We start from the raw sequence: 15433 nt of genomic DNA on the forward strand, positions 1-15433 counted from the left end.
AGCTTGTTTTTTGTAAAATATTACAAAAATTGTGTTCAACTATTGTTAATTTTATATATGAACACATAGAATGTCAAAATTAAATTTTTTCAGTGAAATTATGATTTTACCATTTTTTGGCTGTAAATTAACAATAAAGAGTAAAACAAATATTTTGTTGTTTTTCTTACCTCGTATGTTTTAAGAATTATAAAAAAAAATTGGTTTTGGTATGTGGGAATTTTTTTATTTTTAAGGTGTATGGCTCTTAGGAGTAGTTTTGGTTATTTATTTGTGGCTCGCTAAGGGTTAAATGTGTAATGACAAATAAAGGAATCTGAATCTACAATTTCTTATTCAAGAAATGAACTTTATAATTTCTTCTTCATACGTATTATAGAAGAAAATATGGTAATGGTAAAGAAAAAATTCTATTTAACTAGGAATAACTAGGAAAGTTCTATGAAACTATTTGTTTAGAATTAGACCCATGTTTGCATATTTTAGCCATTATCAATTGACTGAACCGATTTTTATCAAATTTTGATTTTATTGTGATGGAGAATCAGATCATGTCCAACCTAAACCTTCCAGAACTGGTAGTACGGAAATGGAGATGGAAAGGGATAAACATACTTATTATATGTACTCTATTATAACATTATTTATTTCTTCTGTAATTTACTACAGTTGTGTCACCTTTTCTTTCTGGAACACAAACTGTCATTTTACACTCTCCTGTTCACATTACATCATGATATTTGACCTGTGCTGATGTGATATTTAGGAACTAGCCGCCTTAACCAAGAACTTCAGTGGTGCCGAGTTAGAGGGATTGGTACGTGCAGCACAGTCTACCGCCATGAACCGGCTCATCAAGGCAGCCAGCAAGGTGGAAATAGATCCTGCTGCCATGGAAAAACTGCTGGTGTGCAGAGAGGACTTCATGCATGCACTGGAACACGATATCAAACCGGTGAGAAATTTGTTATATTATTGCCATTATCGCATGGAGCGTAAATGTTAATCTTAGTTGTCAATTTATCATCCCATTTTGGGCATAGAATGTTTGTATATTATCAAATAATAATTTAAGTCTTAGTCTGTAGAAATTGATTATTAGTTCTAAATTAGAGCTTTTAATCATCAATAAAGATAAAGAAAAGCGGTCCAAGTATTTTGTTTTTGTTTCGTGGATATAATTCCGGTTTTAAAATAAACCAACTTTTAATGTTTTTTATATTAACAGTTAGATAATATAGTAATAAGCAATAAACCATATTCTATTTATCCACTTAAATGTTAAAGTATTCTACACATTAAAAGCTTGTATATGTTGTAAGGCTTTTGGTACGAGTGCAGAAGCTTTGGATCACTTTTTGACAAGAGGAATCATCAATTGGGGAACACCAGTCAAGAATATTCTAGAAGATGGAATGTTGTTCATTCAGCAGGCAAAAGCTCCAGAATCTTCGGGATTAGTTACAATTTTGCTAGAAGGTAAGTTAATAGAAGCTTTGTTGGAACAGTTATAGATATTAGCATTTGGAAATTTTATCAAATTAATTTCGACTGGGATTGATTGACATCTACTCTTACTTGTCAGTCACTAACCGCACCTAAGCTGTACATGCATCTTATATAGTAATAATCTTGAACAATGCTTTTGAAATCAAATTAATTATTCAAGAATCAATCTTTGGGCTAGTATAATATTGTTTTTCTTTATGTGAATTACCTGAGTCTATAATAAAAAATGTAAATTAAATTGCAGAAAATATGGTTCCATCACATTTGAAACAAAAGAAAACCTGGAAATCAGGAGAGTTCATTTTGAAAGTAAACAGCATGAATTTCTGTATCTTATCTTTTGTTCTAGACATTGACACATATAAGTCTAACCTGCTGTTTTATTGTATGAATAAAATTCATAGAGGAAATAGTTTTTAGATTTTCTATGGAATGCAACCTATTCAAAGAATTATGCTAGATTCTAACATATAAAGTATTTAATTCTAGATCTGGTAGAGAACTGCTAGAAAACAACAATAATAAGTCTATACTATAGTAATGTGTTGATGTTCACTTGGGTATGAAACAAGACTAATGTTGGGTTGTGCTAAATACAAATTTTGAGAGTTTTAGGCAACAACATAACTGTTGGAACTATTTCTAAATTGAATTGTAAATTTTATTTAAAAACTGTGTATATATACCTACAACAAAGTAGTAAGAGTTTCAATTCAAACAATTTAAGTATGAATTGATTTTAATTGTGATTTTTGAAAATCTTATATATGATTTTGTTAAGTCAAATAAGATAGGGGAGTACAATAAACTAATTGGTATAAAAATTGTACAATGTAAAACAAAGCTACAAATGATTATGTTGTGCTATGGATGTCCATAGTTTTATTTACAAGTTCTCTCAGCATATTCTAGATATGTCTGAGTTGTTATTTGTTTCACTTTGTTAAAATTTACAGAAACAACGCTTTGTTGTATTTGTTCAACCGGTAGTATTTGTACTGTTTTAAAATTTGGCAGACGAAATTATTTTTATGTGTTAGTAGGCTATACATATATAAACAAATGTATTACAGTTTGTATCTATTAATATTTTGTATGCAATATCAACAACGTTTGATTGAATCTATTTGTATATGTTTAAAAGAAATTTACTGTTATTATGTGTAGTCTGGATAACCTTTTCTTCTTTCTTAACAGTATTATTTATTCTCAGTATACTAATCATCATGTTTAAAACAGATTTTGAGAACAGACAAATATATTATTTGTTGTATTACTGAAAAAAGGCTCTTATTTTTTAAGTTTTTGGTATTGTGCATAAATTAGCATGATTTAAAAAAAGTATCACATTATATATAATGCATAGTTTTTTATTTTTTGTCATAAAATTAGATAGTATAAATTATGTTATATTATTAAATTCAGCAACAAGTGTGTGTTGTATATTGGTTTATCTATATAGTACATCCAGGTTTGATTTTAAAGGGCCTCCTAACACTGGAAAGACAGCTCTAGCTGCTCAACTTGCCAAGATGTCAGACTTCCCTTTTGTCAAAGTTTGTTCTCCTGAAGACATGGTGGGCTTTACAGAGTCAGCAAAATGCCTAACTATTCGTAAGGTACAGTAATAACCATTATTATAGTGTAATGCAATTTGAAATATTATATGATGATTTATTGTTGAGATGACAGCTCACATTCAAATTTTACTACAATTATTGTATTATTTAAAGTTAAATATCAATATCTCTCAAAACTATTTATTTATAAAATATTATTATTTTAATGTAGCACTATTTTAAAAGCTCACAATCACTTAGTTCCAATGAAGAAGAAATGTTTATATTAAGATAAGCACAAGTGTACTGAAGTGTTTTCGAGTATATAGATTTAGAGTTATATGAACAAATTTGTCAAAATTAACTTTTTAACTTTTATTCTCGACTGGAAAATGCAAAAGATTTAGTATTTGGTCATTGGTCATTTGGTTATTATGGAGGTTTTAAAGTTATTATATTGGGTGTGTAATTTTATAAACCACTATTTTAACACAGATGTAACTAAGCTGGTTTTGTTAACTTACTGTGGCCGCCACCTACTCTTTTGAAGAAGCAAACTGTCAGACTGTTCAGGATGTGTTACCATCATCTTCTGTTGGCTCTCATTCACTACAACTTTTCTCTAAATCTTATTTCACTTGAACAGAATTCAATTTTTTTATCTTCAGCATATTTTTACACATTATTTTACAAAATTCAAACTAATACAATTTGCTGGGTAAGACATATTTATTTGTTAATGTAAGAGAATATAGGAGTTTACTAATATTGGATATTTTTGTATTTTAGTATTTCGATGATGCTTATCGTTCAACTCTGAGCTGTATTCTTGTGGACAACATAGAACGACTGCTGGACTACGGACCTATCGGTCCTCGTTACTCCAATCTCACCCTGCAGGCACTACTGGTGCTGCTCAAGAAAGAGCCTCCTAAGGGGAAGAAACTCCTGATCCTCTGCACAAGCAGCAGAAGGTACTGTAAAGATAATATATATTTTATATACAGGAAAGACATACGAGGGCTGTTCAAAAAGTATTGGACTTTTGCTAATTAAAAGTGCATTTTTTGAACTAGAGCTGCAAAATTGTAATCCCCTTCAAAGTAGTCTCCTTGGTGATGCACACACTTCTCCCAGCATTTCTGTCAACTGTTCAAAACATTTCTGGAAGGCATCTTTTGGAATGTGTTAAGTTCGGCCATTGTATTCTGTTTAATGCCTTCTCTTTCTTGAAATCGAATTCCTTTCAGTGGCATTTTCACCATAGCCAGAAGTCGCAGGAGCCATGCTGGGGTAGTATGAAGTAGTATGGTGAACCAGAGCAAGAAAACTCTATTAGATGTGCAAAGTGGGCAGGTGCATTGTCGTGATGGAGCTGCCAAGTTTTTGTTGCCCACAGATCCGATCTTTTGCGCCGCACAGCATCACGTAGGAGACAAAGAACCTTAAGATAGTATTCTTTTGTAATGTTTTGGCCGTGTGGTGCATACTCATGATGCACCACTCCACTAGAGACAAAGAAGACTGTCAACATGACCTTGTCTTGGCTGCGAACTTGCCGTGCTTTTTTTGGTCTTGGAGATGTCATGTGCTTCCACTGCGATGATTGCAACTTGGTTTCCGGTTCGTATCCATAAATCCAGGATTCATCACTAGTGTGATCACTGTGTGCAGGAAGTCAGAGTTACTGTTTGCACTGTCTAGCATGTCTTGTGCAATTTGAAGGTGAAATTGTTTTTGCTCCACTGTCAGTAATTTTTGAACAAATTTTGCAGACACTCTTCTCATTTTCAAATCCTCGGTTAAATTGAAATGTACTGACCCAATGCTGACTCCAATTCCTTCTGCTATTTCTCGGACTGTAAGATGATGGTCCTCTGTGACTAAATTTCGCACTTGTTCAATAACATTCTCATTCTGGCTTGTTAATGGTCTGCCTGAACGCGATTCACTTTCCACTAATGTTTGACCATTTTTGAATCAATTGTACCACTCTTTTATTTGAGTATTGCTCATAGCAGACTACCCAAAAGCCTGTTGAATCTTACAAATTGTTTCCACTTACGAATCGCCAACTTTGGCAAAATTTAATGCAGTAACGCTGCTCAAGTTTTTTTGTCATTTTATAACGTTGTGATAAAAAATTCTCAGCACTACAGAGAGGTACACTACTAGGCTGACTGCCGGTGACTGAAGCTTTGTTATGATAGGAAACAGTGCATGCACGCGCATGATAGTTGCCTCCACATCTCCACTAAGCTTGGCCGCCAGCGCGATCAGCCCTTGTATAGTAAAGTGTGATTCATTCTCTTGGTATCAACCATGGTTCATCTCGATGAACCAAGCTTGTGTTGTTGTCAGCCAATAGAGCTTTAAATTCAAGCGTTTTAGTGATATTTTTGTAATCTTTGTTTTGTGTAATTTATCAAAGAAATTAAAATTATAATATTTAAATTATTTTGTACAAATATAAAAATATAGAACCAGAAAATTGTTGTATGAATTTATATATATTAAATATATATATATATATATATATATATATATATATATATATATATATATATATATATATATATATATATATATATTTAATAATATAATAACAATATATATAGTGCTGCATGTACCCAACCTGAAGTGCACCTGAGCACCTGGTGGCAGTATTTGAATAAGTGGAGTTAACAGATTGTGATGCTGTCCAGGCAAGTTCTAGAAGACATGGAGATGTTGTCAGCGTTCACTGCAGTGCTGCATGTACCCAACCTGAACCGCCCTGAACACCTGCTGGCAGTCTGCGAGGAGAGTGAGCTCTTCACCAAGGAACACATGTCAAAGTTGATGAAACAGCTTTCAGGCCATTGCAAGTATGTAGTATTCTTGATTTCTAGTATCACTGAATAATGACAAATGCCCTTAAAAATCCTGTCTTTTCAAAATACTTCCATTGTCAAAACAAACTTTAAACGAAGAATTCTATGTACAGTCTACCTTCTCTCAAGGATGAGTAATTGTTATTATCAATGTGTGGGGATTGGTATAGTAACATAATCAAGTTTGAAAGCGTTAAAAAGCATTTGATATTAAGAGAGTGCCACTCACAATCGTCCTCTGCAGTAGACTAGACCTTATCGATCCATCGCTCCTGGATGTCTATGGGGTTGTCCTGATTTTTGCTGTACCCAGTGTAGTTCAACTGGAATATATTAGCCATCTCATATTATAATCCATTTATGTATAACAGTTTTTGTCTCAGTACTTCAAAACTTTTTTCCTCCATTAAAAAAAGACATACATTGTTTAGGACTGTATTATTATGTAATGGTTTAGATTTGACATTTTTTTTTCAAAGATGTTACAAATGAGATGTTACATAACAAAATGTTTTAATAATATTTATTTTCAGTGTTGGTGATAAGTAATAAAATATTTGTAGGTGACATTTAAAAAAATGTATTGTAAATTAAGTATTTTCAAGGTGAAAAATTGTATTTATTCTTTGAAACAATGAAAATAAGGGATTATATTTTTAAACTCTAAAATTTGTTATGTTTTGGCTTACCTCTTTGAAACAGTTATATATTGATTGAAAAATGTTTCTTATATCAACAAATGTTAAGTTCATATTTGAAAATGTAGTAAATATAATCTACAGCAATAATACTGAATACAAATTTTCAGCATTAAAAAAATGATTTTAGGTACCACTTAAAACCTGTTACAGATAGACATGGTTTGAATGTAAACATTTATTGTTCAAGGGTGTTTAAAATGAAGTGCCACATGATGTACCCTTCTATTTACATTTTTTAAGTTTTTGCTCATTTTAACTTTTTCTAAATATTAATTTTCTTGGAGTGGACAAATTGTAGTAAATATGTTCATTTGACATATACTTTTAAAGGATATTATTGCATATTAATATTTTGTTGTTTCACTTCTTTGTTTTTTTAATTTATAAAAAGTACTGAGTTTTATGTAAAACCCTAATTTTGTTATGTTTACATCTTCCATTTTGAAATTGTTAAATATCTTTGAAAATTAACTAAACAAGTTGTTTGTTAACTAGGGTTTAAAACAATATGTCATAGTGACAGGTATACATTTTAATATTTGAGATTTGAACCCGGAACTTCCTGTTTTGGCACACCTTGTTCCTTAAATTTGATGAATATATTTAAAAAAAATAGGATTGTCTATATATGATTTAGGAGGGCTGTATTATGTTTCATAGTTATAGCTCTAACCATATACTTTTAGTTTAACATTTCAATAAAGACTGATACACAAAAAGTACTTTTTATGTATTTAGGCATTTCTGTCACTCATGTTTATAAATAACCAATGTTGATGAGAAGTACAAATTGTAAAAATTACTTAAATATTTCCTTAATTGTATAAATGGAAATTATACTGATACATGTAACCATTGTTTCAGGTTGTTTATTGGAATCAAGAAACTGCTCGCTATGTTGGACATGGCACGCCAGACTGAGGACTCGTATCGAGTACTCAAGTTCGTGTCTCGGCTAGAGGAGGAAGGCGCTCTCGACAAAGGTACCACCATGCACTAGACAGTATTCTAAACAGTATCCCACCAGATGCAGTCTGCAGTTGAGATATCACTGTAGTGATTTTTATGTTGTTTGTCTAGAGGTGTAATTTATTGATATGAAATATAAATATTATACTTTAGGTTATTCTAACGTCCTGTGTTAATTAATTAGTTTGGAATATATATGACCTGTAAAGTTGTTACTTAATGCTAATTTAAAATTAGTTCTATATAAGAATACACATGAGACAAATGAGTTAAAATAATATGTGATATTTTACCAGCTACTAAATTAATTTACGTATAAATCCTGAATAACTGTATTGGGTCCTGTACTGGCATACTGTTTTCAGCCAATTTAGGCTTTTCCTAAAGTTGTTGAATGCTACCAAAATCATAACAAAAGTATATCTCATTTTTAAAATGTATATAAATATATATATATATATATATATATATACATATACATATACACATATATACATATATATATACTAAGCATGTTGTTTATTGTTTATTGTATATATATATATTATACATTCATGGAATGGTAATACATTTTAAGTTTTAGAACTTAAAAAATTATACATGCTTAGTAAAGTTTTCTCACGCAAAATTATCAGTGTTATTATATTATCATATATGAAATTTTAAAATATAAAAGTTTTATAAAAAATGCTGTATACTATTTTTGCACAATATATTTAGTTATAAAAAAGTTACATAACTTTCAGTTGTTATTTAATTTTTTTGTATATACCTACGTCACATATGTTGTCATATAATTTGGTTTTAACCAACTACTTTATCCAAACTTTGAAATTAAACATTTTAATTATTCAACATCAAATAAAATTTACAGCAGTAACTGATTTAAATTATGAATTTTTATCTGGCTACCTATTAGTTTGCAACAAAGGTGTTCTTAATAACAGAAAAAAAACAAAAAAATATAAAAGAATCAAGTTAAAAGTAACTAAAATTGATTAATTTTGTGTTTACTAGTTTTTAAACCAAAACATCAAATTGCGGATATAAAACAAAATTTACAAAATATCTTTTTATACTTACTCGGCGTTGCCAGTACAGAAGTGCTCTGAACCAGTTTGAAATTAAAAACATTAATGTTGAAATCGTCAGTTAAAAGTTGATTATTATTAAAAAATACACAAATTCTTATTCAAGAATCCTAATTCTTCTTTTATTATCAAAATTTTGAACACACAATTAATAATATGTTTACAGTGTTCATGAAAATGGTTCATGATGTATGAGAAACACTTTCCTTATCATTAACATTTTTTTGATGTGGTAAACAAACTGATCTATTTGATAATTTACAATAGTCATTATTACTTATTAGATATAGATCTGAAGTAATGCATTGCCTGGTCTAGTAATGTTATTAATGTTTCACCAATGAAGGTCTTCCAAATTTTGTCAGTTGAAACTATCCATAATTAGATTAGACCATGACAGTCTTCCCCTCTGCTAGTCCAATTGGACCGAATAAGCTTTTTCTTGTTGCAAGCTGTACAAGTCTATATATGTGTACCAATAATATCTATGATAACTGGTTTTGTTATCAATGTTGGAATGGTGTGTCAGGAAAGACAAAACAAGTTATTAAATTTCAATGAACTAACACATTTTAGATAGCAAGTATGGAACAACCTCCAACTAGATGTTTTATGAACGGTGTTTGAAACAAATAAAATTCAAAAATGAACTGTCATAAATGTCAATCTATACAGGGTTTACAGTTCATGTGTCAGGTTTCCTTAAAAAGTGAATCTCTTGTAAAAAGAGTTACATTTATGTGTTCTTTTAAAATATTGTGTACAGATATTTCAAATAAGACAGTTTTAATCTGGCATATTACTTTAAGTAACAAATATTTGAACATTTCTTATAAATTTTGAACTGTTGTATTCTGATAAAGAAAATTTAGAAATCCATGTTTAAAAAATATATATTGTGAAGTGCCATATTTGTTGTATCTCTGCAGAGCAGGATCGGGTTATACATTTATAGGACATGGTGTTGAATAGTAAACAAATTGAGTCATGGTCAAAGATGCTCAATTTTGTAAAAATCATCTTTGCCTTTACCGGAAACACTTGCATTGATAAACGGCTATAAAAGACGACCAACTGATAGCCAACATATTCCATGTAGTCCTAGTCCAAAATAATTCACCGAACAGCCCACCACATAGAACGCCCATGTGATGGATAAATTCTGCAAATCATCTTGAAGAATGAATGAATTATATGCTATTTTATATGTTTTGGGGATGGGTGGATGGGATGAGGTCATGGGTTCAATTTTCAAATTTGAATTCTTTTTATTTTTTTTTTTTTTTACTGTCCTTAGTGGTTTTTAGTGTATCTATCAGTATTTTGTATAATTTCATTCTCATAGTTTTTCATTAGACATGTTCTTTTCTTACAATTTGGAACCAAACTTGCCTTTAAATTGGATACTAAATAATTTGAATGGTAACTGAAAACTTAGGTAATATTTGAGTTGTACATGTTCATGTACGTTTGCTTGTTTAATCGTTAACAAACTTTAGGTAGAAAATGCTGCTCTGTAGCTTCAATGTAAGCTCTAGAGTCCTACTTTAAGGTATTCAGTTGAGTCTCGATAATTCAATGTATGTTTGGGGCTAACCATGAGCATAAAAACTCAGACTGTGGAAATATTATGTAAAAGGTTTGTGCGACAAATATTTGACTTCTCTTATTGGCCTATTATTACACAACTGATCACATATAGGATATGGGAGTGGAGGGGTAACCTTCTAAAATTGCGGCTAGAAATTTATTGTGTTCTGTCCAGTTGGTGAGTCACAGTGCCCTGCTGTGTGTGTTACTACATTTTCTTGTATTGCATTCCACTATAATTAAACATCTTGAGCAACATGAGTTGACATGAATTTTTGCCAGAATAAGGGGGAAAATAATCTTAAGATATAATCTCTATGATGAAAAAGTTTTCAGTGATGAGTTTATTTGTGATACTCAGGTCAAAGAGTGCTTGAGGAAATTGAGGAAGATGGCTGCATTTGAGTGGAGAGTGATCTGCAACATGGGAGGCCTTAATAGACAGAAATATTGCTTACATTGAACGTGTTTGTTCTGTTATCAACGAAACCATTGATTGGCTATATGGCTATTGGAAGAAGATCTCTATCAAAATCTGTGTTTTGTAAAAATTTTACATAAAAATTTGGAAATGAACTATTTGTCGAATTTTTGGGTTGTTGTTTGCAAATTGTAGGTCACTCTCCACTGTTTTGAATTGTCTAAAGCATTATTTTTGTGAGTATCACACATAGATTGAATGTCAAAAGATTTGTGTATCACAGAGATTAGTCATAGTGGAATGCAATGCTAGCACATGTAATAACATGAGCAGAGCTGTGCGACTCACGGACTGGCAGAGTACAGGGAAATGCTTGGTGGTGGTCTCAGAAGAATTGTGCTTCACCCCCATAACTGATATTTCCGGATAGTCACATAATATTTGGCCAGGAAAGGAAAGTCAGATACTTTTTATACATATCTCTTAAGTGTATGGCATATGCACAGTGTAGTGGAAAGTATTAAGAATGTCGGTGTACACATTGGAAGTCACATATGAGAAATCTTGGCTGGAAGTGTAGATCTGTATCCAAGATTTACACTATGATTGTTGTTTTGTACAATTGTTGGAATACTGTAAGTAGATTTTGTATAAAATACATGAGCCTCAAACTGTCGGAACTTGAATTACCGTGACTTTGCTGTATTGTTATTGTAATTATGGTTGTCAGGTAGTTACTATTAGCACTATAAAGACAGCTTCGATCTGTGACAAGGTATTGTTGTCTAGTGTTAAGTATTAATACAATGAAACAATTAGAGTAAAACCATACAAGAGAACTGGAGTGGTTGTCTGTGTGTCTCATGCCTATAAATGTTAGAAAGGTTTGCTTTAACTTGTCTTAAGCGGCCCATACACTAGACGTGCATTGCACGCCGTGCAGTTTTTTATACTGGCATGCCGTGCTTGGCATGGCACTTTGTGCCCCACACACTGACAGTTTAGTCAGTCCCGTGACGTGCTAGAAGTTGGTTGTGGTCTTGTGATACTGTGTAATATTGTCGTGCTGTGATATTTTACTACTATGCCTCTTGTAACTAAAAATAAAGCATTAGCAGTATTGTTGATTGGTGCGATTCATGACGATAGCAAAGTGAAGAAGAGAAGAAGACAATTATGGACGAAAAATTGGTTAAAAGAGGGAGAAATGTATTCTGATATGAGACTACTGTAAGACTTAATTAGGCAGCACAGTTCCACAAGGTCTAAATACGCATCTTGTTTTAGACTTTTATTTGAGTACTCTTTACACTTCACTCGTCACAAACAATGGTGATTTCTGTATCTATAAATAATGGTAAGAAATTAGGAGAGAGAAAAATTTGTGTGTCAGCAGTCGACATGGTAAATATAGGCAAAAACATAGGTATTTGCCGCGAGAGAACGAAAAATAACCTCAAAAGACACTCCACTCTCAGCACGTGGCGCGGGACTGGTCCACACACTTGCAGGATGGCACGGCGGCAGGTGGCACGGCACGCCGAAAATCAAACCGATCTTGATTGCCATCGTGCCATGCAATGCACGGCGTGCTTAGCACGGAGATCTCCACACACTGGCACGTTTCTTCCAATTTTGGCACGTCGTGCTTGCACGGCGTGCATTGCACGTCTAGTGTATGGGCCGCTTTATAAATAGTGTGTGATTTTTGCTGCAGTTTATATTGCTACTCCAAAATGTTATTTTACTGTTTATTTAAATTATTAATTACTGTAAGTATTTAGTTTTGAGGCCTGAAAAGTCTGTTGCAATATGTTTTTGGAGATTGACTAAGTAAGATTGTGCAACTACTTTTTGTCAGTATGTGTATCCTCGTTCATTAAGTGATATGAGATAATGAAATAGTTTTATAAATCTCTTTTAAATGTAACATGTATTGGAACTGATCAAATGTAGAATCCGTCAGTATGAATGAAAGAGTCAATTGTAAGATAACATATCAGACAATTGAGTCTGGCCTGAATTGCCTATAACATACTTGTGAAATATAAGTATAGCAATAACATTAATGTTGTCTTTTAGAACATGTAATTATCATGTCACTGCTCCTATCCTTGCCAGGTTAACCTTATCAAGAGAGTCACTGATCTCATTTAAAACTAGTCTAATAACTTATGGGACTACTTTTTAAATCTAAAAATATTATTTTCTTTACTTAAGGAAATATCTTGTAAAATATAAGATGATTATCAGTGTTGCTTTACTCAAACAATAATTCACTGTGTTTTAGTAGGCTATAGTTTGTTACAAATAGTAATATCTTTTGTTAAAAACATTTTAGTGTTTGTGCTATCTATTGTTGAAAAATAAGCTGAATTATAGATCAGTGGTGTTATAGATTTCACTTTTTAATAAGCAATTTTTGAACTGTGTATATACTTTAGGACTTAGACGAGGAAAGGGTACCAGTTCATAATACTGCATTTAACTAATAGCTTGACAGAGATAAATGTTGAAATGCACTATATTTATAAAATTTCTTCTCTTTTAGTTTCATAAAATAATTGATAATTTAATAATAAAAGAAGATTTGAATTTGTTCTGTGTGTATGCTTTATTATAAAATAATTAAAATGTAATGAAAATTAGAATAATATATCATGTAAATGGTTTGTTAAAAAACCCCTTTTAACAAGACCCAGTCGTTGTGAGCAGTTCTTCTGAGTAGAAACTTGGTAAGCATAAAGCAGAACTTGTTGCTGAATATTAATATATCCTCGTGTATATACACCAGCTTGTGATAAATGTGTTTCGTTCAATGTTACCACTAGTCATTATAACAGTGCAAATATTCATTTAATTTAAATTTGACGCTTTTTTACATCAATCGATTTACAAATTTGAAACTGTTTATCCGTCAAATTGGTTATGTTTCAGGGGAAGTTGAATATGTGATTAATGTTAGGTTATGATTTTGCTAATGTTCTAGCATGGTGTAAATAGTATATATATATAAAAAAAAATGGAATATGTTTATTTTTATCTCACAAGGAAAATTAAACAACTAAATATAAATTGTATAGATTCAAAAAATGAATATGTTTATTTTTATCCCATAAGAAACATAAATCGACTAAATATAAACCATATAAATTCAAAAAGAATGAAACTAAACTCTTGAGATATAAAATCTTGCAGATAATGCAAATAAATTTATAAACTGAGTATATAGTTATGCTTTTACTGTGTGGTTCAGTGATGTATTTTAATTTTTGCTATGTGAAAAGATTTTATTTTTTATGTCTTATTTGACATTTTTGAGAATGTACACTTCTCTCCAGTTTGGTAATAATATATGTAATGCTATGTACTTTTAGAATATGGTAGGATTAATATATTCTCTAATTATTTACTTTAAAAATATTACGTGGGTGCAAAAAATTACTTTGGTAGAAAATTATATGAATTGTTTTATTAGTTAACATTTAAATTATTGTGATATTCAAATGTACTGAACTAGCACTGTGTTGATCAAATCATCTTGATGCCAATACTAGGTAGTATATATTAATTTTTAATTTGCCATGTTGTTTGTTGTACTGGTTGGCATTTTCAAAATTGTAAATCGTGTTATTGGCCTTAGGTCAGTTTCTATTCTAGTTGACTTGTATGTATTTGTGTAATTTATTACTACTGTTAGAATATTATTTTTTTAAGAAAGGCATTTTGTTATTAAAAGTCATTCCATGTACTTTTTTACTGTAGAATTTATTGAAGAAGTTAATGAATTATTTTGTTTGGAGATTATGTATGTATAATTAAAATATAATAATTGTTTAAGGAATTCTTTTTTACTCTAACTTGATTCCATTTCTGTTGTCGAACTCAGTCCTTTCTTGTACACATTCAGTTGAGCTGATACACCCATCACTCAACACGTGCATCACTAATCATGTTGCTCAAGTCAAAAAATTGTGGTCTTAGTCTATTAAATATTAGTTTTCATCACAAGGTCACAAGGAGCAAAAGTGGTTGGTTTTGGTGCGTAATTGTGTTGTACGAACAAGGTGAAGCAGAGGATGGAAATACAATTAAGGCCTAAAAACACTTGCTCCATGTGGTGAACAATGTTTTTTATCATATGCAAAACAAGATTAAAACATACACCTTTTATCTAACTTATATTACATAATAACTCAATATAGTAATGCTGTCAATTTTACATACAAACACAGCTGTGGTTTTTGCATTTATTTCTACTGTGTCAAAATCAGCTGGTATTTGTGCAGTGAAATAAAAATTGTTTTTTGATTTAAAATTATATTTCTAATATTTTATAAAGGATATAAAATGCCTTATGAATGAACATAAAGTAGTGTAGTGATATATGTTTATTTTATTGTACATCTCAAAAAAGGAGACCATGGGATTCTTGCTAGCCAGAGGATTGTTAACCCTGAGAAAGTACTTGGTGGATCTATCCGAGGTCTTTATGGTTCTAGAAGATCCCAGTCAATCTCTCAGTGCCTCCGATCCTCAACTTTGGAGCCAGTCCCTTGTTTTATCATTTTTTTTCTGTATTTTGCTGTTTGACATTCTGCGATGAGCTTTTATACAACACTATTTTCCAAGTTGGAGTTAAGTCAGCTCCTGTAAACATATCCTGTACTGACTTTCTTTACTTTCTAGCTTTATTCCTTTCTTTGGCAGATCTTTTTCC

At 31.3% G+C, this 15433-nt stretch overlaps 1 protein-coding gene across 2 annotated transcripts in view; it reads left to right on the plus strand.

The window, feature by feature from the left end:
* The window catches only part of LOC124359993 (vesicle-fusing ATPase 1-like), a 61009-nt gene that overhangs the window by 35419 nt on the left and 10157 nt on the right, over positions 1-15433 (plus strand). The window contains exons 10-15 of one of the 2 annotated variants that reach the window (XM_046813216.1): positions 767-955; positions 1323-1479; positions 2995-3128; positions 3858-4042; positions 5774-5935; positions 7507-7625. In XM_046813216.1, coding sequence (XP_046669172.1) covers positions 767-955; positions 1323-1479; positions 2995-3128; positions 3858-4042; positions 5774-5935; positions 7507-7625 — 946 coding nt within the window. Of the gene's footprint in view, positions 1-766; positions 956-1322; positions 1480-2994; positions 3129-3857; positions 4043-5773; positions 5936-7506; positions 14558-15433 lie in introns of those variants that run through there. The other variant, XM_046813225.1, reaches the window with a different exon arrangement.

Source organism: Homalodisca vitripennis, chromosome 1 (assembly GCF_021130785.1).
Source record: "Homalodisca vitripennis isolate AUS2020 chromosome 1, UT_GWSS_2.1, whole genome shotgun sequence".
Classification (NCBI taxonomy): Eukaryota; Metazoa; Arthropoda; class Insecta; order Hemiptera; family Cicadellidae; genus Homalodisca; species Homalodisca vitripennis.